Here is a 25,196-nt window from a genome sequence, read left to right on the forward strand (position 1 = left end):
CGGGGGGGGGGGGGGGGGGGGGGTGTTGAGCTGGAGGGGATAAGAATTACAGGGGAGGACACAGCCATTGGGAGTTTGGGGCCAGGCAAAATAAGGATTCAAGAAATAGAAATCAATCAGTGTGGATAGTGGGGGCAGACAAGAGAGAGCTCAGGTACAACGGGATGAGAGACCAAGCGACTAAAGCTGGGCCATAAAAAGATTTGGTTTCAGGAACAAGACAGAAACCCTATGACTAGGCCTGAAGCACAAGGTCTGGGTAGAGCCCCTGTGCTGCAGGCTTGCTGCCAAGCCACTGAGTGCTGACCCAAGGTTCTTAAATTCCCAGAATAACCGGGGAGGGCCAAGAATGCATGTGAATATGAGGGTCAGATGCCTTTAGCATCAGGGATGGGAGGGCCAGGGGAGAAGAGGCAGCATTCAGGAAGCCAGACAGATGACTTATTAAACAGCCAGGCCATTCACCTGCAAAACCTCAAGTGAGCAAGCTCCCCACATGCCCAAGGTGTCACAAGCTCTGGCCTTCCCTACCTACTAAAAGCCCGTGAACAAGACATCTTTGTTTCTCTTCTCAACATCACCCGCTAGGTGGGATCTCATTTCCATATCAAACAAGATAGACACCCCCCCCCCCTCCCCGGAGAGAAATCACCCTTTACCAGCCAGATGAGAGATGGTTCAGATTTTAATTTTGAGAGACTGCAGGAGCATCAAGAAACCCTAATAGTTGTTCCCGTCCAGGAGCACCCATTCTGTGGTTCAGTCTGTTTCTAGAAGAATAGCTTCATTTACTGGTGTTCACTGTGTGCCAGGTATTATTATACATGCCTTGAATGCTTCATCTCATTTGCTCCTCACGACACTGTTATAAGCTGGGTAGTATTATGAGGCAGGCGTGGTTCAGATAGATCATAGGCAAGTGAACTGGTAGCCTGAGCACCAAGATACAAACCCAGGACAGCATGACTCACAAGGTCACGTTCTGAAACATCATGCTAACCATCTAACCTTGACCACTGCCTCTTGGGCGAGCTCTTGAGGAGGTGGGTGTTTCTCAGAACTGCACAAACAACTTACCTAGCTTCCTTCCAAGCATTTCTGTATGTACTCTGGAATACATCTGTATCTCTGTCATCCTGTAACTTCCGCTGTTTTCCCACATCCTGGTGGTCCTGCCAGGCGAAATCTGAGCGAACTGGAGAATTCCAATTTATTGACCTGTAAGGTTGTTTTGCTGAAGTTGTATGATCTCCAGCTATGGTAATGGGCTCACAACAGCCTCCTCACCAGCATGAACTCGGGCAAACCCCTGCTTAGGTCTTAGTTACCTGTTGGAACTTCAAATGGAATCAGAAAAATTAGAACCTTTCACCCATGAGTTTCTAATACTTCTGAGGTACAGGTACACAGGCCTACCAGAAAAAAAGAGCCCCCAGAGTGGCTAGCAACAGAAAGAAACACCTTTCAGAGAAGCAGACTTACTGATTTGTCACTGCATTTTACATTGGCTTGGGATTCCTTCAGACAGAGCATTTTCTTCCTTCCCCCGTTGTACTCATTTTCATATTTTCTGCCCACAGTGAGCCCACGAGTCCCGGTGGTGCCCTGAGGACGCATCCCTGGAAGAATGGCGCCTCCTCCTACATAAGTGAAGAGAAGGGCTCCTACTCAGCTCAAAAGGAACATAAAATAAATATGACAATTCTGACTGGAGGAAGGACGCAAACAGACGATTTTTTTTTTTTACTAATTTATTAGTAAGTTTATTCTTCACTCATAAAAAAGAACATATTTTTGGCTTTGAAATCATGACATAAAATAAAAAGGCAAATAACTGGAAACTATCAGCTGCGGGTAGGTAGAAGCAACCGATGCCGAAGCAGGAGCGAGCACGCTGCGTGCTCTGGGCTAGAGCAGGGGCACCGGTCGAAGCAAGAACCGCAGACGCAGTGCCAACTCAAGGCCCAGCTATCTCTAGAGACTGCCTAGTTCCCAAAGGTGGCTTGGTCAGCTTACACATGAAGCTAATCCTCTTTCGCTCTCTCTCTCTCTCCTTCCTTCCTTCCTAACCTTCAGCTACGAGAACAGTAGGCAATAATGCTTTGATGCTAGTCTTTGCAGTTTGCAGCACAGTGTCGTTTTAACATGTTTAACTTACTTATTTTCAACCTTCAAAAACACAGAGCTGCTAAAATCAACTGGAACTACAAGCCATTTCTATTTTTGGTCAGTTATCTGCTGTAGGCAAAGCTTCATATAGGAGTTTTTATTGCGGATTTCTATGACTGCGTCCCTAACAAGCTCGATGAACATCTGCGGCCAGAGCTTCTGCAGAGCCTCGTTCTTCATGTTGATGTCCGTGGCTTCCTTCACAAGGTCCTCCATATACATCTTGCAGAATTTCTTTTTTTCCTTTATTTCCTGTTTAAAAAAAAATGGTGCATGGGGTTATAACCCAAGAGCCAAGGAACAAGGGGCTGAACCAGACTAACTTGAAATGATCTGTTCTGAGCCTCATCCTTCGGAGCAGGAGTGCTTTCCTAGACACTCTTGACACAAAGCCCTGCTTGAGTAAAGCCAGCAGTAGGGAGTTCTCTACTTCCCAGTCCACTCCTACCTCTGGTGGGCAGCTCTGTTGGAAGTGGATTTTGATCGGAATCACTCAGATGGTAACAGCGATCACTCTGTTGGTAGACTTTCTCCTTTCTCAGTTAAGACAGGTTAGTTCACATAAGACAGATGAATGCAGAGGTTCATGGCTTGTGGTGCTAAATGTATCATGGCACTGATACCAACAATCTTAATTGGTATGAGGTTAGTTAATATCCATATACATACTTGAAATACCCATATGCTGAATTTAGTCTGTATTTTAAGAAATTGTGTAGTGGTACTACACTGATTTATTAGCCTAGACCACTTGGACAAAGTTGGGAGAACGTGTACAAGCAGGAAGAGGAGCTATATATACAAGCCAGGGACCCAGAACTTGGCCTTGAGAGAAACAGTGCTCCCACTCAACTTCTGGGTCTGGAAGCCTGCAAGTGAAAAACCTGGGTCCAAAACACCATAGAGAAGCTTTGGGCCCGAGGCTACTCAGGCACTGGGCCCCAATTTCACAACAGAGGCTGAAACAAACCCATTTTCTTCAATATAAGAATTCAACATTTATTTTGGCTATTAATACTTGTGAGAAGTATCGAGGCATTATGATGGAAAGTGCCACAATACATATGGAAAAATTAATGGAACAGATCAGACAGTCAGAATTATAGGAAAGCAATTCACGTCAGTGAAAGAGAAAAGAAATAATAAATGTCAACGAGACAATGGGCTTAGCTTCTTGGAAAAGAATCTACTCAAACCTCCAACTCATAAAAATACCAAAACAATTTCAAGATGAATTAAAGAGTTAAATTTAAAGTATCAACAGGGGTGCCTGGGTAGCTCAGTCGGTTAAGCGTCTGTCTTCAGCTCAGGTCATGACTTCACGGTTTGTGAGTTCGAGCCCCCCGTCGGGCTCTATGCTGACAGCTCAGAGTCTGGAGCCTGCTTCCGATGCTGTGTCCCCCTCTCTTTCTCTCTCTGTCCCCTCCCCCGCTTGTTCTTTCCCTCTCTCTCAAAAATAAATAAACATTAAAAAATGTATATGAACAGATATTGTCATTAAAATTATACTCCTAAGGACTTGCAATAACAAGGAAAATACACTACAATGTTAAATGGAAAAAACAAAATTAAATTTTGAGGTTTAAAAGAGGTTGCATTATACACGTGTATGTATCTGTCAAAACTTGGCAAGCGTACATCTAAGATTTGTGTGTAAGTTTCACCTCAGAAGAAGAAACTATGTAAAATACTGAACTCTAAATGATATGTAGGCTGAAATATTTAGGAAGAAGCATGCTAAGGTCTGCACTTACTCTGAAATGAATGAAACACTGTAAGGTGTATTGGTGGTAAAGAGAGGATGGGGAAACGTACAGGTGTGAGACAAGCACGTGCACTGTAGTACAATGTTAACGACAGACTCTAGGCTGGGGGTAGGGGTGTTCACTGTAAAATGCTTTCAACGTCGCTGTACGTTCGAAATTTTCAAGAAAACGTCAGAAAAAGTATACGGAAAATTTTGGGAAGAAAATATACTCCAGTATCATTAACATTGCCTTTGGGTTGTGAGATGACAAGTGCTTTTTCCTCCCTTGTTCTGTTTCTCTTCCTTTTCCAAATGTTTACAATTTTTAAAACAACCAAAGATGTTTTACATTCTTCATTAATTCACATAAGTTAATGACGAATCACAATTGTCGCCAACTTTCCCTGACAAAGACATATTTTAGAAATTTTCTTATGACATGTATGAGTTCTCCAAATAATCACTCACCATTCAGGGGTCAGCATACCGACCTGATTTAGCTCATATGCTAAAAACAACTGGTCACGAGTTGACCTCTCATAAAAATGTGTACAGATTGTGATGGGCGATAAATAACAAATGGTTCCAGCTGGCTACTTCTCCGAGGAACCTAACTTTCTCTAACTCTGAAATATGGTCTGGGACTTAGTCACCTGCACTAAGTTAGCTTGTTGATGAGAACAGCATTGAGCTGTTCCCTTTTAACACTCAGTAAATCTGGGCTACATAGGGACTACCAAGGAGAAAGACAAGTGTGAATCACTGGAGATCGATCACTAGCCGAAACGAGCAATATTTTACAACGTGCAATACATTTACACGACGAGAAGGCCCACAGCGTATTTAGTGAATGCCTCTTTTACACATTGCTAAGTTTCTTAAAACACAATTTTGAGTCTTTTAAGGAAGAAAAGTTCTAGCAGTAAAACTGGAAAGTTACCATGGTAACGTAGGGATAACAAAAATTTAAAGAATTTTTATATGACATACTTTGTTAAATAATTTATACAAAATACAAATTAAACTTTTCATAATTGGCATAGTGCAGTTTTTGGTTTTAAAATTTCTTGCTATAGCTCCTTTCCATTACTTCTTTATAGACATGTTGCTACAGAATTGTATCTGCCATAATAACCCTTAATTTAGTAACTGTTTGAAGGCAGTTTTACTTCATCATTTCTTCTCTGCTCCAAGCCAATTACTCGCATCTCCATAAAGTGTGCTCTATACTCATCAGGGGTCTGCCAGGGCGGCTCACTCTGCCTGTCCAGAATGATCCTGTTAAAAGCACATTAGAGATACCTCTCTTGCCCTGACCCGTCAAGGAGTTATTGCTCTTTGAATAATGCTTTTTCCATTCTCAAATGCTTTCATATACTTATTTTTTTCTTTCCCACAATATCCCTGTGGGGTTCATAAAGCAAGTATTATACAAGTTCAATCCTGATGAGATGAACCCTAAACAATGTTGTTTATTTCACTGGACTACGATTTTGTTGTCAGGAAGATGGTTTGGAAACAAAGTAGGTCAAAGAGTGGGATTTGCTGTAGAGCCATTTTAGCTCTAACGGTACTTGTACTAGGATATAAGCTATATCTCCATTCCATAAATGGGAAACTGAGGTCAACAGAAGTTGAGGGGCTTGCTCAGGATTAGGTATCATCTACTAACACTTACTTAGAGAAAACTCTAATCTAGTCCTTGAAGGACCTGCAGGCTGGTTGGAGAGACGGGCCCACGATAGGAAAAGCTAACTGAGAAATAGTAAACCGTAAGTGAGTGCTGAATGAGATTGTCTAGACAACAAATATAGTCGGTGTTCAGAGAAGAGAGAGCCCTTTATGCTGGGTGGTCAGAAAGATTTCAGAAAGCAGCATGATTTACTGTGAAAGAGTCCAAGGTCAGGAGTCAGGAGGTCTGAGTTCTAGAGGCAGCGCCGGCAGTAACTCACCGTGCAGTCCCGAGTAGTTCCTCTGAGTCTGCAGTTTTCCTCATCTGTCTAAGAACCGGACTGGAATCATTCATTCCTTCCAGCTGTCTGATTCTATGTTGGTCTTAAATCTTTCTTAGAACAAGTTAGGAGAAAGGATGGACAGCTACCAGGCAACAGAATTATACGCGTCATCTGTATAATTATACGTGTCATATGTATAATGGAAGGGTTTGCTTACCCTGACTTGTGAGGCACTCACTACAATTCATTCCCTCAACAACTCAGGACCCACGGAAGAGAGAGACTGAGCACTCTGTACTGCAGTGATTTCAATATTTTTCAAAGGTAAGAAGGAGGGTATATAAGGTTTTATAAGTGAAAGCATGCTAGGTTGTGAGTCAAGAGAGTGATTAAGGGACTAGGGCAAGGTCTTTCAGGTAGTAAGTGGTAGAATCAGGGGCTCAAATCCAGGTCTCCAAGTGGCCAAGTGTTCTGTACAAAATATTATATGGCTTCAGATTTCTTCTCCCTTTGACATTTCTCAAAACAGGAGTCAACATTCCCTGTTTTTAATTCTTGGTTGTTTATTTACTCCTTAAACCACTTTGAGACTCTGATTATATGACTCCACTGAAACCACTCCTGTTAGAAACCTACAACAATGACCTTGATTGCCAAGTTTATGACATTTGTTTCTTCTTGTTTGTGTCCTGCAGGTGTTAGAAAATCATAGCCCACCCGGTCAAGGTCATACAGATTTTCACCTATTTTTTCAATAATAACTTTAAAGTTTTGCTTTTCATAGTTGGGTTTTTATTTGATCTAGAGTTAATTTTTGTTGCATGGTATAAAGCAGGGATTCAATATGTAGTTCTGATTTGAGACTCAATTTCCTAACTAGCATTTATTAAACTGTACTAATCTATAATACTTCCTATCTAGATCCCCATATACATGGGGTATATGTATTCCATATACACGGGATAGTTCTGGATCTCGATTGTATTCTCAGGTCTATTTGTCTATTCTGACACTGCCATAATTACTACAGCTTTACAACAGTACTTGGTATCTGTTAAGGTAAGTTCTCCCCACTTTTACTCTTATATGTTTTCGGTTCTTCCTTCCTTTCAAGTTACCACTAGTTTCTTTCTCTTGCCTCTTTGCATTGTCTGTACTGATAAATAATAATGGTGATATTGGCCATCCTTGTCTTGAAGCTGACTTCAACGGTACATTAGGGTTCTATTGCAAATTACATCAAATTTGGTGGCTTAAAATAGCACATATCTATCATCTCAGTTTCCGTGCACGAGGAGTCCATGCACAGCTTAGCCGGGTGCTCTGCTCAGGACTTCACAAGGCTGTAGTCAAGCTGTTGGCCAGGCTGTGTTCCTTTCTAAAGCTTGGGTCCTCTTCTAAATCTTGGTGATTGTTGGCAGAATTCAGCGCCTTGCAGTTGTAGAACTGAAGCCCCACTTTCTTGCTGGCTGCCAGCAGGGGGCTGCTCTCAGCTCCTAGAAGCTTCTTGCAGTTTTTGGCCATCTTACCCTCTCGCATGGTGGCTTACTTCTTCAAGGCCAGCAGTAGAATCTCTTATGGAAAGACTGAATCCTCCTTTAAAGGACCTGCCTGATTAGGTCAGGCTTACCCAGGATAATCTCCCTTTCCAACTGATCAGAGACCTTAATTGTATCTGCAAAATCCCTTTACCCTTGCCACATTCCATTGGTTAGAAGCAAATCACATGTTTACCTGCACTAAAGAGAGGGGATGATATCAGAGTGTGGATACCAGGGGGATGGGAATCACGGAGACCATCTTAGTCAGAATTTTGCCTGCCATTAATGCTAATGTTTCTAGAGTTTCCCCATCAAGCAGGATGTTTGCTATCCATTTCCATTTATCCTATTTGCTGATTTAAAAAAATTAAGAATAGATGTTCAATTGTGTGAAATGCCTTTTTAATGTCTACAGAAGTATTCTTAACTTTTCACCTTAGATCTATCAATCTATTAGTATTTAATCTTCCTTGCATTCCTAGAATAAACCACACTTGGCTGTATATTCTGTTACTCATTTAATGTTCTGCTATAGTCCCCTTGATACTCCTCCTCCTTTTCTTAAAAAAATTTTTAATGTTTTTATTTATTTTTGAGAGAGAGAAAGAGACAGAGAGACAGAGAGAGAGAGAGCGCTAGCGGGGGAGGGGAAGAGAGAGAGGGAGACACAGATCCAAAGCAGGCTCCAGGCTCTGAGCTGTCAGCACAGAGCCCAATGTGGGGCTTGAACTCACGAGCCGTGAGATCATGACCCGAGCCAAAGTTGGATGCTTAACTGATTGAGCCACCCAGCCACACTCCCCTTCCTTTTTTAAAGGATTTTTGTATCATCAATGTTTTTAGATTTCTGGTATGGCTTTTCTTTTTCTGCGCAATCCTGGCAGGTTCTAGATGGAATGTTATGTTGTCTGCAGCACAAGTGTTCCTTCTTTTTCAATACTCTTGAACAATTTAAAAATCACTGGAATTGTCTATTCTTTATAGAGTTGGTTGATCTCTCTATGACATTGTTCTTGTTTTGCATGCAGCTCTTTAACATTTTTCTAAATGTCTTTTGTTGAAATTAGTGTTAATTTTTGACTCATGGAACCAAGTGCCTTCAAGAAAAGGACTCACAATCCTGCCAGTTTGGCTTTCATTCTCCTCTTTTGGCCACATCAGGAAGCCCCTTTTGTGCCAAGATTAAATTCAGTCCTTTCACACAGTCCTCTCACTACCCTTTGTAGTCTCTTCTTTTAACACCATCTACCTCAATCACTGTGCTTCTGAAGGGTGAACTGCTCGTAGCTCCTGGCTCTCTCCTTGTCTTTTTACGCTTTTAATGCCTTTTATTCATAGTGTGCTATTTCTCAGAATTGTCCTTTTCCCTCTGCATATAGCTACATTTTATCATTTAAGACTGAGATCAGGAAGCCTCTTCTCTAGAAAGCCTCCCTTGACCTGGATAAGATAACCCTCCTCCATTCTCTTGATATACTGATTTATAATCATCCCTGTGGATGTCTATTTCCTCCATTAGAATGTGACATCCTGGGGCGCCTGGGTGGCTCAGTTGGTTGAGCGTCGGACTTTGGCTCAGGTCATGATCTCACGGTTTGTGAGTTTGAGCCCCGTGTCAGGCTCTGTGCTGACAGCAGAGCCTGGGGCCTGCTCAGATTCTGTGTCTCCCTCTCTCTGCCCCCCTCCCCCCCCCAACATACTCTGTCTCTCTTTCTCTCAAAAATAAATAAACATTAAAAAATAAAAAAAAAAGAAAGAATGTGACATCCATGAGGATAAGGACAGTGACTTCTACAGCCCAAGTAGTGTGTGACATGATTTTTGAATGAGTGAAAGCATGACTATAGGGAGGGAGGACTTCAAGGTATTCAAGTATCTGAGGAGTTTTCATGAGAAAGAGACTTAATCTCTTCTCTACATAAGGTGGTACTAGGATCATGGAGTAAAAGTTATTAGGTGGCAGCTTTCAGCTTCTCATGGGTAAGAATTTCTTCACCAATGGAGTCGCTCAGAGATAAAGAGCCACCTCATGAAGCAGTAATCTTTTTTGTGTCAGGAGAGTTTAAAGCAGAATCCGAACATCTTTTAGGATGGTATAAAAATATTGTTACATTGAGTTTTCAAGGTATTTTCTTTCTTTTTTTTTTTTTTAATTTTGTTTTTCAACATTTATTTATTTTTGGGACAGGGAGAGACAGAGCATGAACGGGGGAGGGGCAGAGAGAGAGGGAGACACAGAATCGGAAGCAGGCTCCAGGCTCTGAGCCATCAGCCCGGAGCCCGACGCGGGGCTCGAACTCCCGGACCGCGAGATCGTGACCTGGCTGAAGTCGGACGCTTAACCGACTGCGCCACCCAGGTGCCCCTTCAAGGTATTTTCAAGCTGTAACCCTTAGAGCCCTATGGGTTCCAAAGAGATGCTTCAGGATTGGGCATGAGGGGACTGAGATGAGGGGAAAGGAAAGGAAAAGAATAGAAGATCCAGTCAATTGAAGCTCTGAAGTGTCCTTTCCCTCGACAACAACAGCTGGTCTGCTGTTTTTGCTTTGTTTTGACATACTGGGTTTTCAGCTACAATATGGTTTGAATAAAAAGTCTCATAGCTCTTAAAAAACATCTGAAAACCACTTGCCAGGCCATTTCACTTCCATGTATATATAAAATGTATATATAAAATGTGCCTTGCACATAAAGATGCTCGATCAGTGCTTCCTGCTCTCTGTCTTGCTCTCGTGCCCTTTAGTCCCCTCAAAATCTCCTGCAGCATCTTCACATTCTGTTGTTATTTAAAGGATTTGTTCCTTCAGCTTTCTTAGGAGTTCCATCAAGACAGGCACTGAATACTTGTCTTCTTTGTAGCTCCTGCAACACCCTGACATGGTATTCCTCCAATAAACCTCCGAACACAAAGAAGTAAAGAATTAGTTCCAGTTTTCCTGGCTAAGTAGCTACAGTGGGAACAAGATAGGTTAAAATTATATTACACGATTAAGGACACAGGAGTTAATGGTGCAGGAGAATGAAAGAAGAGAATTAAAACACCAAGGACGCAAGCAAAGAGAACAGGAATGGAGGTTCTGCCGTGCCCTCTGCCAATCCGACATGGGCTAGTTAAGTACTCACAGCGAGCCTATCTATCCCTTCTCTTAATTCCAAGAGATCAGAACCTTTGGTCCACTTTGGTCTAGGTTTTTGATACAGATTCTTTTGAACATTTTTTTTCTGCTGAAATAAAGATACTGGAACTGTGGGCTCTACTTCCTCCAAACACCTTGGTGCCTACTGTCTCCAGCTGTATATAGCTTTCCAGAACAAACAAAAAATGTTATCTTAACTGATTAAAGGGAGAAATGTACAACTGCCAAGTCCCAAGCCATGTGGGACATATCCAGGCACCAGATTCCAAAGACTGACGGTAGTTTTACCTCTAGCCGTTCGTTATAAAAGTCTCTTGTGGTATAATTTAGCGTAGCACGGTTTGTGTTTTCTCCTACAAGTCTTTTGCTATCGTTATTTTCTTCATTGACAAGACCTGGTTTTTTCCCTTTGGTTTCTAGCAGATACCGGAATTGCTTCTTTCTGTAGAAAGACAGTAAAGAGATTTAGTTACTGGTGAGATTTATTAAAATGCGTCTATTTTTGTTGACTTCAGAGGGAAGCATATGCTCTTAGGAATGTTCGTTTTATGAGTTTGAGTTATTTATTTGAACTTGGTTCAATACCCCAATCTTTCTTCTTATTAAGCTACTCAACCCGAATTCTTTTGTTTCATAACTACCAATCAGCAACATAAACATGTCTCAACCATTTCTACCTTAAAGAAACTCTACCTTAAAGAAATCAGTACAAAATTTAAATAATCACGGAGTACAAAACAACACAACTGAAGATGTAGTAGGCTAAAGTTTCTAAGTCGTTATCTTCCATAAAACATATAGTAATCTCTTACAAATCACACAAATAGTTCCTAATTCCATTATGCAGCTTGGTAGTATTACTCATAGCTAGAAAATGGCATGGGATATTGGTTTAAGTTTAGGCAAAACAAAATAAACAAAATCCCCAATCTTCCAACTGTTAGCATAGTGAAATATATGAAATAATGAACCTGGAAACTTCATTTGATTATGAAGAACATACACAGTGCTCATAGCATCACTGGCAGACCCATAAGCCTGGATAGAGAACAGCAACTCATCTCTGGTGAAAGTCGATTTCTGGTTTCTGCCAGACTTAAGGTGTCTCTAAAGTGAAGTGATATATCTACTTTATTGCAAACTGAACTAAAGATTGGGAGGAGAAGAGGAATAGATCTTTTAAATTTTGTCTTCCTTTTTCCAATTTAAAAGTGTAAGACAGTTGGGGCGCCTGGGTGGTTCAGTCGGTTAAGTGTCCGACTTCGGCTCAGGTCAAGATCTCGCAGCACTGTGGGTTTGAGCCTCGTGTCAGGCTCTGTGCTGATAGCTCAGAGCCTGGAGCCTGCTTCGGATTCTGCGTCTCTCTCTCTCTCCACTCCCCTGCTCACACTGTGTCTCTCTCAAAAATAAACATTAAAAAATTTTTTTTAAGTGTAACACAGCAATTTTAGAAATTTTAAGGAGTACACATTTTTAAAAGTATAAAGAAATAGATAAAAATTACCCATAAATCTATAGCTCGTACATCTATATATATGTACAACACTGTTCACATTCAATATATTTTTTTGCAGGCTTTTTCTATGAAATTTTATAAAAAGTTAAGATCCTATTAAACATCCAATTTTGTGCGCTTGTTTTCACTCAATGCTATATAATACGCATTTTCTATTTAATGAATGAATAAAATTCAGTTGTGACATTCATCAATTTACCTAATCGGGCCCTTTTTTTGGATATTTGGGTAGTATAATATTCTCACTTTTAGAAAGAAGAAAGTGAGTAACATGGATATCTTTACCTACATTTTATTTATTGATTTTTTAATTACAAAAGTAATGCAAATATATATTTTATATCACTTAGTCTTTTCAAATAATCAATTTTCCATTAATTCTGTTATTAATATCATTATTTCTTTTAACTTTTAGGATTATTTTACTGTTTTTATTCCCCTAACTTGTTTAGATAAATGTTTAGCTCATTCATTTTCAGCCTTTATTCTTTTCTTTTATAGCCATTTCAAAGTTTAAAATGTTCATTTAGCGTCACTGTAACAATTCTACAAGTTTTGAAATGTGGTATTTTTGTTATATTTCAGTTCAAGGTAGTTTCCATTATAAAACTGTCTTTAATCTGTGGGTTATTTAGAAATGTGAGGTTTTTTTGTTTGTTTATTGATTTTTGAGAAAGAGTGAGTGGGGGAAGGGCAGAGAGAGGGAGACAGAGGATCCAAAGCAGGCTCTGCACTGACAGCAGAGAGCCTGATGCAGGGCTTGAACTCCTGAACGGTGAGATCATGACCTGAGTCAAAGTCAGACGCCTAACTGACTGAGCCACCCAGACCCCTAGCAATGGACTTCTTAATTTCCAGATATATGGGAATTTCCTGGTTAACACTGAGTAACTGAGTTAAAGCTTAATTGTATTGTGAACACAACACACTGTCTACGTAAATCCTTTGGAATCTGTTGATAATTTCCTTACGGATAGTATTTGTTCAATTTTATAAATATTCCATGTATACTTGAAAAGAACATGTGTTCTACAGTTGTTGGGGCAATGCTCTCTGAATGTCCATTAAGTCAAATTTGTTATTCATGGTGCTCAAGTATTTTATATCCTTTTAAAATTACTGAAAAGTATATTGAAACTTCCCCCTGTAATTGTGGAGCTGCAGTCGTGTCAATTTTTGGTTTGTATGCTTTTTAAGGCTATGCTAATAGGTGCATAAATATTAAATTAGTAAATTTATCTTAACATTTGCAATGAATTGAACTCATTATCATTTTGAAATGATTCTCTTTATTTTTAGTATTGCTTTTCACCTGAGTCAATTTAGTCCTCAATGGCTATTCTGTTTTTATTTTGGTTACCATTGTTGTTTTTTATCTTTTCTCTCTTTTTTATTTTATTTTTTTAATGTTTACTTAATTAATTTATTTATTTTTAAGTGTATTTTATTTATTTTGAGAGAGAGGGAGCACGCATGCACGCACATGCACCAGCAGGGCAGGGTCAGAGAGAGCGGGAAACAGAGAATCCCAAGCAGACTCCACACTGCCAGTGAAGAGCCTTATGTGGTGGGGCTCAAACTCACGAACTTTGAGATCATGACCTGAGCAGAAATCAAGAGCAGGATGGTTAACCCACTGAGCTACGGAGGCACTCCTCACTTTTTTACTTTCAAACTTCGTGGAACCTTATGTTTCAGATGTGTCTCTTGTTAACATATAACTGAGCTTCATTTTTTACTCAATATGACGATCTTTGGCTTTTAACCAGAACAATTAGTACATTTGTGTTTTATCACTGAGGTCATGCATGATCTCATGGTTGGTGAGTTCAAGTCCCGTGTCGGGCTTGGCACTGACAGTGTGGAGCCTGCTTGGGATTCTCTCTCTCCCTCTCTCTCTCTCTCTCTCTGCTGCTCCCCTGCTTGTGGGCTCTTTCTCTCTCTCTCTCAAAATAAATAAATAAATATTAAAAAAACAGATACAAAAGTCACCTTGTTTACTGAGAAAATCACACTGGGATTGTTGATTGGAAAGTTAGTAACTTTATGATTTCATTAAAATAAATTGACATCTTTATTAAGCCTCAGAATTCATTAACAATGTAAACCTCTCCATTTTTTAGAGACTTTTTTTATTCCTAATTTCACTGTTTATTTCATAGTTATTTTGTGTCAGGTAGATTTCCTGATGTTTTACAGTTTTTATTGCCTCTATAAATGGGATACTTTTTCTAATACTATTTTCAATAATTTATTATTTTAATGAAAAAATACCAATTATTTTTGTATGTTGATACAATATCTGGTTTCCTTAGTATATAATCTGATCAGTTATAAAAAATTTAATGGTTGAGTTCTTGGATTTTCCTTAGAAAATGGTCTTTATAAAGAGTCAATTTTTGCTTTTACTAGTCAATTATTCTTTTTTCTTTTTTTTTTATTTTAAATTTTTTTTTCAACGTTTATTTATTTTTGGGACAGAGAGAGACAGAGCATGAACGGGGGAGGGGCAGAGAGAGAGGGAGACACAGAATCGGAAACAGGCTCCAGGCTCTGAGCCATCAGCCCAGAGCCTGACGCGGGGCTCGAACTCCCAGACCGCGAGATCGTGACCTGGTGAAGTCGGACGCTTAACCGACTGCGCCACCCAGGCGCCCCCAATTATTCTTTTTTCAATTTCTTATTTTTTTTTAAATTGCTTTGTCTTTATTAATTTCTTGCCTCCATTTTTTTTTTTACTTTGGTGTTTTTCTAGCTTTCTTGAGTTGAAAGCCTCATTCATTAATTTCTAATCTTTCTTGTTTCCTAACAAGTATATTAAAGATATATCATTTCCTCTCAGTACAGTTTTAGCAACATCCCACAGGCTGTGACAGAGTTCTCTTGTTATCAAGTTCATTTATATGTAATTTATGACTTTGGTTTTAATTTATTCTTCTATCCCAAAGAAAGTACTTTTCAAAATCATTTTTTAAAGAAGGAATACAATAATAATGGTAATAAAAAGAATAAAAAGAACAAAACCCAAAAAGGTAATTCGAGCAGTATCTATAGACATACGGTGAAAAGTAAACTTCTACACCCTTTGCAACTCTTAGTGTCCTCAGTTCAACTCCCAGAGACAGTCATTTTTTAAAAAATCAAACATTTAAAAATAACATATAGATACCTTTGAAACATATGCCCCATTTCTCATAAATTGCAGTACACTATGTAAGTGTTCTATAACTTGCATTTTTATTTTCTGAGCCATCTTACAGACTGTTTCATATCAGAACCTCTAATTATTTTTAGAGTTGCAAGTCATTAGTCCCTTATTAGTGGAAATTTAGTGAGTTTTCCTATTTTTGCTACACTGCACATCCTTACACATATATATCCTTACACATCCTTACACATATATATTTGTGCTCATGTAAAAACCACCATCTGAAGAAGATTCCTTTAAGTGAAATTACTAAGTTACAGGGCTTGTAAATTTAAAATTTGTTAGGTATTGTTAAATTGCTATGTAAAAGAGTTGCCTCAACTTATACCATGGACAGTGTATAAGAATTCTGTTTCCATATGCTGTATGTGATCAAACTTTTAGTCTTTCCCCACAAAGGTATCTCACTGCTTTAAAATTTTCTTATCTGTAACTCTGAGGTCAAACATCTTTTTTAAGTTTAAAGGAACTTGTATTTTGTTTTCTGGGTAACTGCTTTTCCTGTTTCTTTGTTTTTTTAATTTCATCTGAGTAAATTTTGGCTCACTATTTTCTAATTTTATGCTGATTACAGAAAGTAATCTGTTTGAGTATGCTTTTTGGGAAACACGGAGATCTTCTTTGAGTTTAATATGTATCCAATTTTTGCAAACATTTCATAGGTGTTTGAATAAAATTTTTTTCAGAATTTGGAATAATATTCTGGGAATATAAATATATTTAGTTGACAAAGTGTATTAACTAAGTTATTCAAATCCCCCATATTCTTTTTTATTTTGGCTTATTTGTCTACTGATCAAATAGATTAATATCTATCACAATAACTGTGAATTTGTTAATGTATACTAGTATTTGTTGATATATTTAGGAGCTTAGTTACATTAAGCTTCATAATTATCATCTTTTTTGGTAGATTATAGCTTTTGGTGTTATCAATTTTATTATCACTAATATTAATATCCCCAGATTTGTTTGTTACTGTTGTTGGCATTTGCCTGTTATATATTTTCATTCCTGTATTTTCAAACTTTATATATTGCTTTCTTTAGGGGTATTTCTCAAATACAACATGTAACTCAATTTTTAACTCAATTTGATAGCCAATATCTATTCATAGGAGAATTTCCTATTCATAGGAATATTTCATTAATATTTATTATTAACTGATATGTTTATTTCCTTTCCACATTTTTGTTAACCAATCCTTTTTCTTTTTAGTGGCTAATAAACTATACATCTAGCCTTTCTTCCTAATAGTAGTCCTTAAAATTTTAATACACACAGTTAAACATGTACGTTTCCATCAATTTCTGATGTTAGTTAGTACCTATTATCACTCCCAAAGGGAAAAAAACCTTAGCAAAGTTTAAGTTCCTTTCTTTTGTGAATTTCTGGGATTTTTATCTTCCAATTATTAATTTTTTCCTTATACATTAATATTTTTAGACAGCTCTAATTTTTACTTATTTCTTCCCACACCATCATTTCTTGAATTCAATGATTCCTATTTTTTTTTTTTAATTTATTTTTTGAGGGGCGCCTGGGTGGCTCCGTCGGTTGAGAGAGCGACTTCAGCTCAGGTCATAATCTCACGGTTTGTGAGTTCAAGCCCCACGTTGGGCTCTGTGCTGACAGCTCAGAGCCTGGAGCCTGCTTCTGGTTCTGTGTCTCCCTCTCTCTCTACCCCTCCTCCACTCATGCTCTGCCTCTCTCTGTCTCAGAAATAAATAAACATAAAAAAATTTTTTTAAATAAAAAAAATAAATTTATTTTTTGAGAGAGAAAGAGAGAATGTGCGTGGGGGGACAGGGGTAAAGGAAGAGAGAGAGAGAGAATCCCGAGCAGGCTCCACGCCCGACATGGGGCTTGACCCCATGACTGTGAGATAATGACCTGAGCCGAAAGCAAGAGTCGGACATACAACCGACTGAGCCACCCAGGCACCCCCAATACTTCCTATTTCTTGCATTCACTGTTCATTTTATGGCAGTCCCTCCTTCAGTACTTTTTTCCCAAGTGATTCTATAGGTGTTTTACGGGATTTAGATTCTACCAATCAGACACACTTGGATAAGATCTGAAATGAGAACTGAGCTATGTGGGGAAGTAGAGGTAACACACAAGATACCCATTTTTTTTTTTTTTTGGCACAAATTACAGAAGGGCAACATGGCTCTGCAACCAAGTTCTGGGGACAGGAGTGGGGAACTTCCTGATCCTCAATGTAGTTGAAGTAGTATGATTCTGGAGGCTGCAACCGGGGTGCCACTGTCCTGCTTAGCCAACTCCCCGAGCAGAGGTGGCAGTTTCCTTGGTGGGTTGGTTCTGTGGTATCGTTCTGGGAGTCATGAGACTCCCACCTCTTCCAATGATTTTGTAGACAGCAAATTCCTTGTACATCAATTGTTTTCTGCTTATTCTAACCAGAGTGAATTTCCTTATCTATAACTGAATCATGATGGACATACCGTCCCCCACTTCTCTCCTTCCATTCATGCACATTTTGTCAGTGTGGTCTGCCAAGTATACCTCTTCTAAGTATTTTTCAAATTATCCCCTTCTCCATTCTCATTGTCTTAGTTCATGCCTTCAAAATCTCCCTCCTAAACTATAACTAGCCTCTTCATCGGTCTCCAGTCCTTCCATTTCTGTCCGCTCAAATGGCAGCCTTTCTAGAACAAACATCTAATCACATGATTCTTGTGCTGAATTACAAAGCACAAATATTCACTTTTGTTTTGAATGGTTTCAAAATCAGACCACAGTCTTTCTAGCTTCATTTCCTGTCACTATTCACAATTATCCCATGCTCCAATTATGCTGAACTCTTTACAATTCCTCGTGCCTTTGCAGATCTCTTTCCCCTGTATCCTGTACCTGAAAAACTATGCATTCCTGAAGAGCTAGATAAAACCTTACCTCCTCTGTGAAGCCTTCCGTTATGTTCTTCTAAACTAAAGTTGGTCTTTCCTATACTCTTTCACTCCTCTCTTATAACATCTGAAACATTTACATTATAAGTGCTTACACATATCTTTAAACTATTAGCTTATAAACCACACAAGAGCAAGAATCTTGTCTTCTTCATCTTTATACCCCAAGACGCTGAAGAGGGCTAGCCACAAGACAAATTTAGGATAAATCTTTGTGGGATGCACATGTGGCAGTTAAGAGTTATTCCTTTTTTCTACAGCAACGGAAATTCTATTAAAATTATAGAAATTAAAGATTACCTGGCATCACCCAGAATTGAAATCAGACGGTACTGGGGTAACTCGGAAGATGCTACATGGGCTAGGATTCCAAAGAGCCTTTCAGCCATGATCATATCATTCTGCGTCACCTGAAGAGATACAATGGACATGGGTCAAAATGACACTGTATCTAGCTTGATACAATTAACACATTTCCAAAGAGATGTTTAGCTTGAGTGTTTTCTTTTAGTCCAGGAGGGTACCTTCTCTGGGGCCGTAAGAGGAGAGCTCTCATTGACATATCTTTCTTCCCTGAGCTTAACTGGAATGAAGATGACAGGTGCGGCTCATGGTGATGGGAGGATGATGGAGGTGATGAGTTAGCTCTGACTTAAAGCAATGTTCCGTGAGAATTCGACTTGAGGCACCTTAAATTCCTTACGAAATTTTTTTTCAGGAATCCTTTAGCTTCTTGGAGTAGAGTGATTTAAGGGGAAATTTCTCAAGTGTCAACAGAATAGATTCACTTTAATAACATGCCAAAGGTAAGCAAAGGTGTTGTTCATACCTTGCTTCTATAACAATAATTTTGTCCCTTCCTGAGAGATGGAACATTAGACAATTAAAGACACTCCTGTTCATTGTAAAATTATGTCTACCTTTCTCTCCACAAGGAATAATTTGTCACAGGTTTTCTCTGTGAGGGCTTATTCCTATCTTAACCAAGGAAGTACTAAAAGCTAAAATTAGGACTTGGATTAATATCTGGGCATATTTTCTTTACTGTAAAATAGGCTTGTTTGCATTTTAAATATGATTAGTTTGTGTATATAAATTTGGTGATTCCCAGCCAGGGGCCATTTTGGCCCCTAGAGAACACTGGACAATGTCTGGAGACATTTTTGGTTATCACAACTGTCAGAGGGATGCTACCAGAATCTAGTGTGTTGAAGCCAGGGATGCTGTTAAGCGTCCTACAATGCACAGGACAGCCCCCACAACAAAGGACTACCTGGTCCCAAATGTCAACGGAGCTGAGGTTGAGAAACCCTGGTATAGTGAAATTTTGGAACATAAAAACATTCACTAATACTAGCTGTAATACACTTCACAGGCGTTTTCCAAAAAAACAAACCCATAGTTCACCAGCATCTTATACCCAGGACTCCATGCAGACACTTTCCCTAGACCTTTGGAGTTCACGAGGCTGCTGTTCCCTCAAATCTTTCCTTTAGCGGACAACTCAGTTGTTTGGTCTCACATAGTCACCTAGTGGCCAGTGTAGGCCACTACGCCATCTTTTCTTCTTGATGCTCACTCACAATTCAATTTAATTCTACTTCAAGTAATATTATTCTCTCATATATAAAGAAAAGTAGATATATAATATTATTACATATTTTCAAGGTTGAGATAAGTAGCTTTATTTTAGACTTTTAAGAAAGGGTCCAGTATCCCTGGAGCTGACATTTAAGGAAATTTAAATCAGAATAAGTTATACTGGCTCTAACTCTTCTCTCTTTAATGTAATGATATTGTACTATTCCTTCCTAGTTCAAGGTTCAATAATATTTAGTATACACTTCTAGTAGTGGTCTATGTCTGGATAAATACACTATTTAGGTTAATGGGGACAACAGTTTGGCCATTAATGAAGAATTACTCATCCATAGCTAAAATAACTAAAATAAAATAAAGTTTTCCAGATTTGGAAAACTTTGGGACTAGTTATGAGGTCTGATCAATGACTCATGACCTCTCTGGGCAAGTACCAAGGGAGTACACAAGAGTACACAAGACTGAACCAGATCTCGTGAGAACTAGCTGGAGAAATTAATAGTCCTCTGAAGATTCCAGATTTGTCCTACATCTTCAACAGATAGCTGATACCGTGGTCACGAGCCTCCTGTGGTTGATGCAAAAATCTCACTTGACTCTTGCGCACTGACCCAGAGATCTCCAGCCTCTTAACCCTGTGTTGGGTTTCTGGAGTACTAGGCCAGAGGCACTTGTAGTGCATAAGCTACAGAGAAATACAGTTGCTGTTACCGCCATGCTGGCAAACCTGATTACTGCTCATTTTACAGTAAGGAGGTCTCCGGAATTTTAAGAGATAATCATAATAATACTAACAGCATAGAGAGATTGTCTTCCTTTGGAGGATTATTTATATTCAGTTCAGGAATTCCTCAGTAGAGGAAGAACCCCAGTTTCTCTCTTGTCTTCCAAAATAATTGTTAGAGAACACGGTCTTTGGGTAAAAGGAAGATTAATCTTGTGGCAAGCTTAGCAGAATCAATCTGAAAAATAGCTTTTCACTAAAAATATTCCAGGCCTGAGTTATCCAGTGCAAGTTATCCACAGGCAGCTGTTACAGACTATTAAAAAGCAGTCCAGACATTTACATACGCTTGGTTTATTTCCTTTTTCTGTCATGTTTACTTCCTCCTCTTTTACCTTTCCTCCTTGCCTATTTCTCCTTCTCATTGTTTCTTTTTAAAATCATTCTTCTTTCCCTGTGTATATTCTCTTCTTTTCATCCCTTTACTCCCCCCTTCCTCTACTATGACCCTTACCAGCTGACATTTGGGTATTACTTTCCCACTTCTCCATCCTTCTTACATGCCAGGCAGCCTGTAAAACACTTTGACATAAGTGTTCTTTTAAACTTTTTTTAAGTTATCCCACCAACATTTTACTTCTCAAGTACTTTCAAACAACAGTAAAAGTATTTGCTATTCACCATGATTTGGTTGCTATTTTTAAAGTCTGTCTAGTGTTTTCGAAGTTTTTTTGATAGATTTTTAGCTCTCTGACATTGTAAATGTCAAGATTTGGGGAAAAAAACCCACAATATTTTTCAAAAGTTCTATCGTGGTTACTGAAATTCCTGCCCATTTTTATGACTGTTTTCCTTAAAAGGGAATATTAATTCTACAGTTGACTTATGTTTAGCTTACCTCTGTCCCGTTTATTTTCTGCATACTAAAATGGCTCAGCCTAAACAGTACATAGTATTTCCAGAGTGTAAAATTGACAACTGGATTTCCTTGAGGATCAATTGTCAACTGGTCGACGCGGCGGAGTTGAGCTAGTGCATTAAATTGCTGCAGCATTACAAGATTTGTTTCCTTGAATTTAAGGTGCTACAAAGATAAAACACACAGAAAAGCTGAACATTGAATTTAACCGCCTTAAAATGCTAACATTAAAGCTTCACTGATCATTCCCCCAAGTAATCTGTAAACTTTGGGCTTAGCTAACGTTTTCAATTGCATTCAATCAACTGAATCTACTAAACTTACATAATTTAAATCCATCTGATGCATTGTTGATGGAATCCATTAATCCACACAGTACTGAATTCTGTGTGATTTCCTATCTGCAAAGGACATTCCCTACATACTAGCAAACTAAGATTCTTAAAATTATATAAATATTCAATAATCCAGACCTTTAGGCATTACAAAGATTTTACATGCTTTACACTGAATTAAGTCTACAAAGGAAAGATTAGAAATAAAACTTGCAAAGCTTTAAAAATATAGGGCTCACAATGTTTCTGAAAAGAACCAGCTATTCATTATTACCTGTATTTTGCTAATCACTATGCAGGCTAGTTCAATTGGCTATGGGAAAAGAAAATCACTAAAATGGAAATGCTAATGTAAATGTTCTTTCTGTGAAATTGGATGTTTTTTTTTAAACATATAGTCTCCACTTCTATCTGTATTCTTTAGGGAGGATGATGTGGCAAAAGAAAAAGTCACTATAAAAGGAGAGGTGAGGGAAATCACTTGGCTAACAGAGGAAAATATAACAATAATAAAAATTCAAGGAAGAACTCACAGTTTCTGCAAATAGATACTAATAAATAATGCAATAGTACGACAGAAAGCTAATTGGAAAAACTGGAAAAAGCTAATTTTTCAATAATTTTTAAAAATTTTTAATTCCAGTATAGTTAACATACAGTGTTATATTAGTTTCAGGTGTGCAATACAGTGATTCAACAGTTCTATACATTACTCAGTGCTCATCATGATAATTGTACTCTTAATCCCCATCACCTATTTTACCCATCCCACCCACCTCCCCCCTGGCAACAATAAGTTTGTTCTCCATAGTTAAGAGTCTTTTTTGGCTTGGTCTCTTTTTTCCTTTGTTTCTGAAATTCCACATATGAGTGAAATCATATGGTATGTCCTTCTCTGACTTATTTCATTTTATCCTCTAGAGCCATTCGTATTGTTGCAAATGGCAAGATTTCATTCTTCTTATGGCTGAATAATATCCCATTGTACGTATGTATGTATGTATTTATATATATATTAGAGATACACATAACATCTTCTTTACCCATTCATCTATGGATGGATACTTGGGCTGCTTCCATAGTTTTGTTATTGTAAATAATGCTGCAATAAACATAGGGGTGCACGTGTCTCTTCAGATTAATCTTTTTTGTATTCTTTTTCTTTTAAATGTTTATTTTTGAGAGAAAGAGAGCATAAGTGGGGAAGGAGCAGAGAGAGGAGGACAAAGGATCCAAAGCAGGCTCTGCACTGACAGCAGCAAGCCTTATGTGGGGCTTGAATTCACGAGCCATGAGATCATGACTCGAGCCAAAGTTGGACGCTCAACCAACTGAGCCACCCAGGGGCCCCAACATGTTTTTGTAATCTTTGTGTAAATACCTAGTAGTGCAATTACTGGATGGTAGCATACGTATATTTTTAATTTTCGGAGGAACCTCCATACTGTTTTCCACAGTGGCTACACCAGTTTGCATGCCCCCCAACAGTGCACAAAGGTGCCTTTTCCTCCATATACTCTCCACACTTGTTTCTTGTGGTTTTTTTTCAATGTTTATTTATTTATTTTGAGAGAAAGTAGAGAACATGAACAGGGGAGGGGCAGAAAGAGAAGGAGAGAGAGAACCCCAAGCAGCTCTGTGCTATCGGCACAGAGCCTGATGTGGGGCTGAATCTCATGAACCGAGATCGTGACCTGAACCAAAATCAAGAATCAGATGCCCAACCGACTGAGCCACCCAGATGCCCTGGTTTCTCGTGTTTTTTATTTTAACCATTCTGACAGCTGTGAGGTGGTATCTCATCGTGTTTTTGGCTTGCATTTCCTTGATGATGAGTGATGTTGAGCATCTTTTCATGTGTCTGTTGACCATCATCAGTATGTCTTCTTTGGAGAAATGTCTGTTCATGTCTTCTGCCCATTTTTAAATTAGATTATTTTAGGTGTTGAGTTGTAGAAGTTCTTTATACATTTGGGATACTGACCCATTTGCAAATATCTATTCCATTTGGTAGATTGCCTTTTAGTTTTATTGATTGTTTCCTTTGTTGTGCAGATTTTTATTTTTTAAGTATTCTCAATAATTTATTTTTGCTTTTGTTTCCCTTGCCTCAGAAGACATATCTAGAAAGATGTTGCTTTGGCTGATGTTAATGAAGTTACTACCTTTGTTCTGTTCTAGGATTTTTTTGGTTTCAGGTCTCACATTTAGGTACTTAATCCATTTTGAGTTTATTTTTGTGTGTGGTGTAAGAAAGTGGTCCAGTTTCATTCTTTTGCGTGTAGCTTTCTAGTTTTCCCAACAACATTTGTTGAAAAGACTGTCTTTTTTCCATTGCATATTCTTGTCTCCTTTGTTGAAGATTAATGGACTATATAATCGTGGGCTTATTTCTGGACTCTCTATTCTGTTCCACTGATCTATGTACCTATTTTTTGTGCCAGTACCATACTGCTTTGATTACTACAGCTTGGTAGTATATCTTGAAATCTGGGATTGTGATACCTCTAGTTTTGTTCTTCTTTTTCAAGACTGCTTTGGCTATTCGGGTTTTTTTGTGGTTCCATACAAATTTTGGGATTGTCTGTTCTAGATCGGTGAAAAATGCTTGTGGTATTTTGATAGGGATCGCATTAAAACTGTAGATTGCTTTGGATAGTATGAACATTTAAACAATATTTGTTCTTCCAATCCATTAGCACAGAATATCTTTCCATTTCTTTGTGTCATCTTCAATTTCCTTCATGAATGAGTTTTCAGAGTACAGGTCTTTCACCTTGGTTATTTCTAGGTATTCTATTATTCTTGGTGCCACTGTAAATGGGGCTGTTTTCTTAATTTCTTTCTGCTACTTCATTATTAGAGTATGGAAATGTAATGGATTTCTATATATTGATTTTGTATCCTGAGACCTCACTGAGAGAGGATTTTTATCATGAATGGATATTATACTCTGTCAAATGGTTTATCTACATCTATTGAAATGATCATATGATTTTTATCCTCTCTCTTGTTGATGTGATGTATCATGTTGATTGATTTGCAAATATTAAACCACTCTTGCATCCTGGGAATGAATCCCACTTGATTGTGGTGAATGATTTTTTTAATGTATTGTTGGATGTGATTTACTAGTATTTTGTTGAGCGTTTTTGCATCTATGTTCAGCAGAGATATTGGTCTGTAACTCTTTTTGTAGTGATTTTATCTGGTTTTGGCATCAGGATAATGCTGTCCTCATAGAATGAACTTGGAAGCCTTCTTTTCTCTTCTACTTTTTGAAATAGTTTGAGAAGAACAGGTATTCACTCTTCTTTAAATGTTTGGTAGAATTCACCTGTGAAGCTGTCTGGTCCTGGACTTTTGTTTGTTGGAAGGTTTTGATTACTGATTCGATGTCATTGCTGGTAATC

The 25,196-nt window shown here is 38.4% G+C and overlaps 1 protein-coding gene across 5 annotated transcripts in view; it reads right to left on the bottom strand.

The window, feature by feature from the left end:
* Positions 1–1,779: 1,779 nt before the first annotated feature.
* The window catches only part of LRRC49 (leucine rich repeat containing 49), a 149,730-nt gene continuing 126,313 nt past the window's right edge, over positions 1,780–25,196 (bottom strand). For all 5 annotated transcript variants that reach the window (XM_047863213.1, XM_047863214.1, XM_047863216.1 and 2 more), the window contains 4 exons: positions 21,428–21,613; positions 18,507–18,616; positions 10,838–10,991; positions 1,780–2,421 (listed from right to left, as the gene is read on the bottom strand). In XM_047863213.1, the coding sequence (XP_047719169.1) occupies positions 2,218–2,421; positions 10,838–10,991; positions 18,507–18,616; positions 21,428–21,613 (654 nt within the window). In that variant the 3' untranslated portion in view covers positions 1,780–2,217. The remainder of the gene's footprint in view (positions 2,422–10,837; positions 10,992–18,506; positions 18,617–21,427; positions 21,614–25,196) is intronic.

The sequence above is a fragment of the Prionailurus viverrinus genome, chromosome B3 (genome assembly GCF_022837055.1).
Source record: "Prionailurus viverrinus isolate Anna chromosome B3, UM_Priviv_1.0, whole genome shotgun sequence".
Taxonomy (NCBI): Eukaryota; Metazoa; Chordata; class Mammalia; order Carnivora; family Felidae; genus Prionailurus; species Prionailurus viverrinus.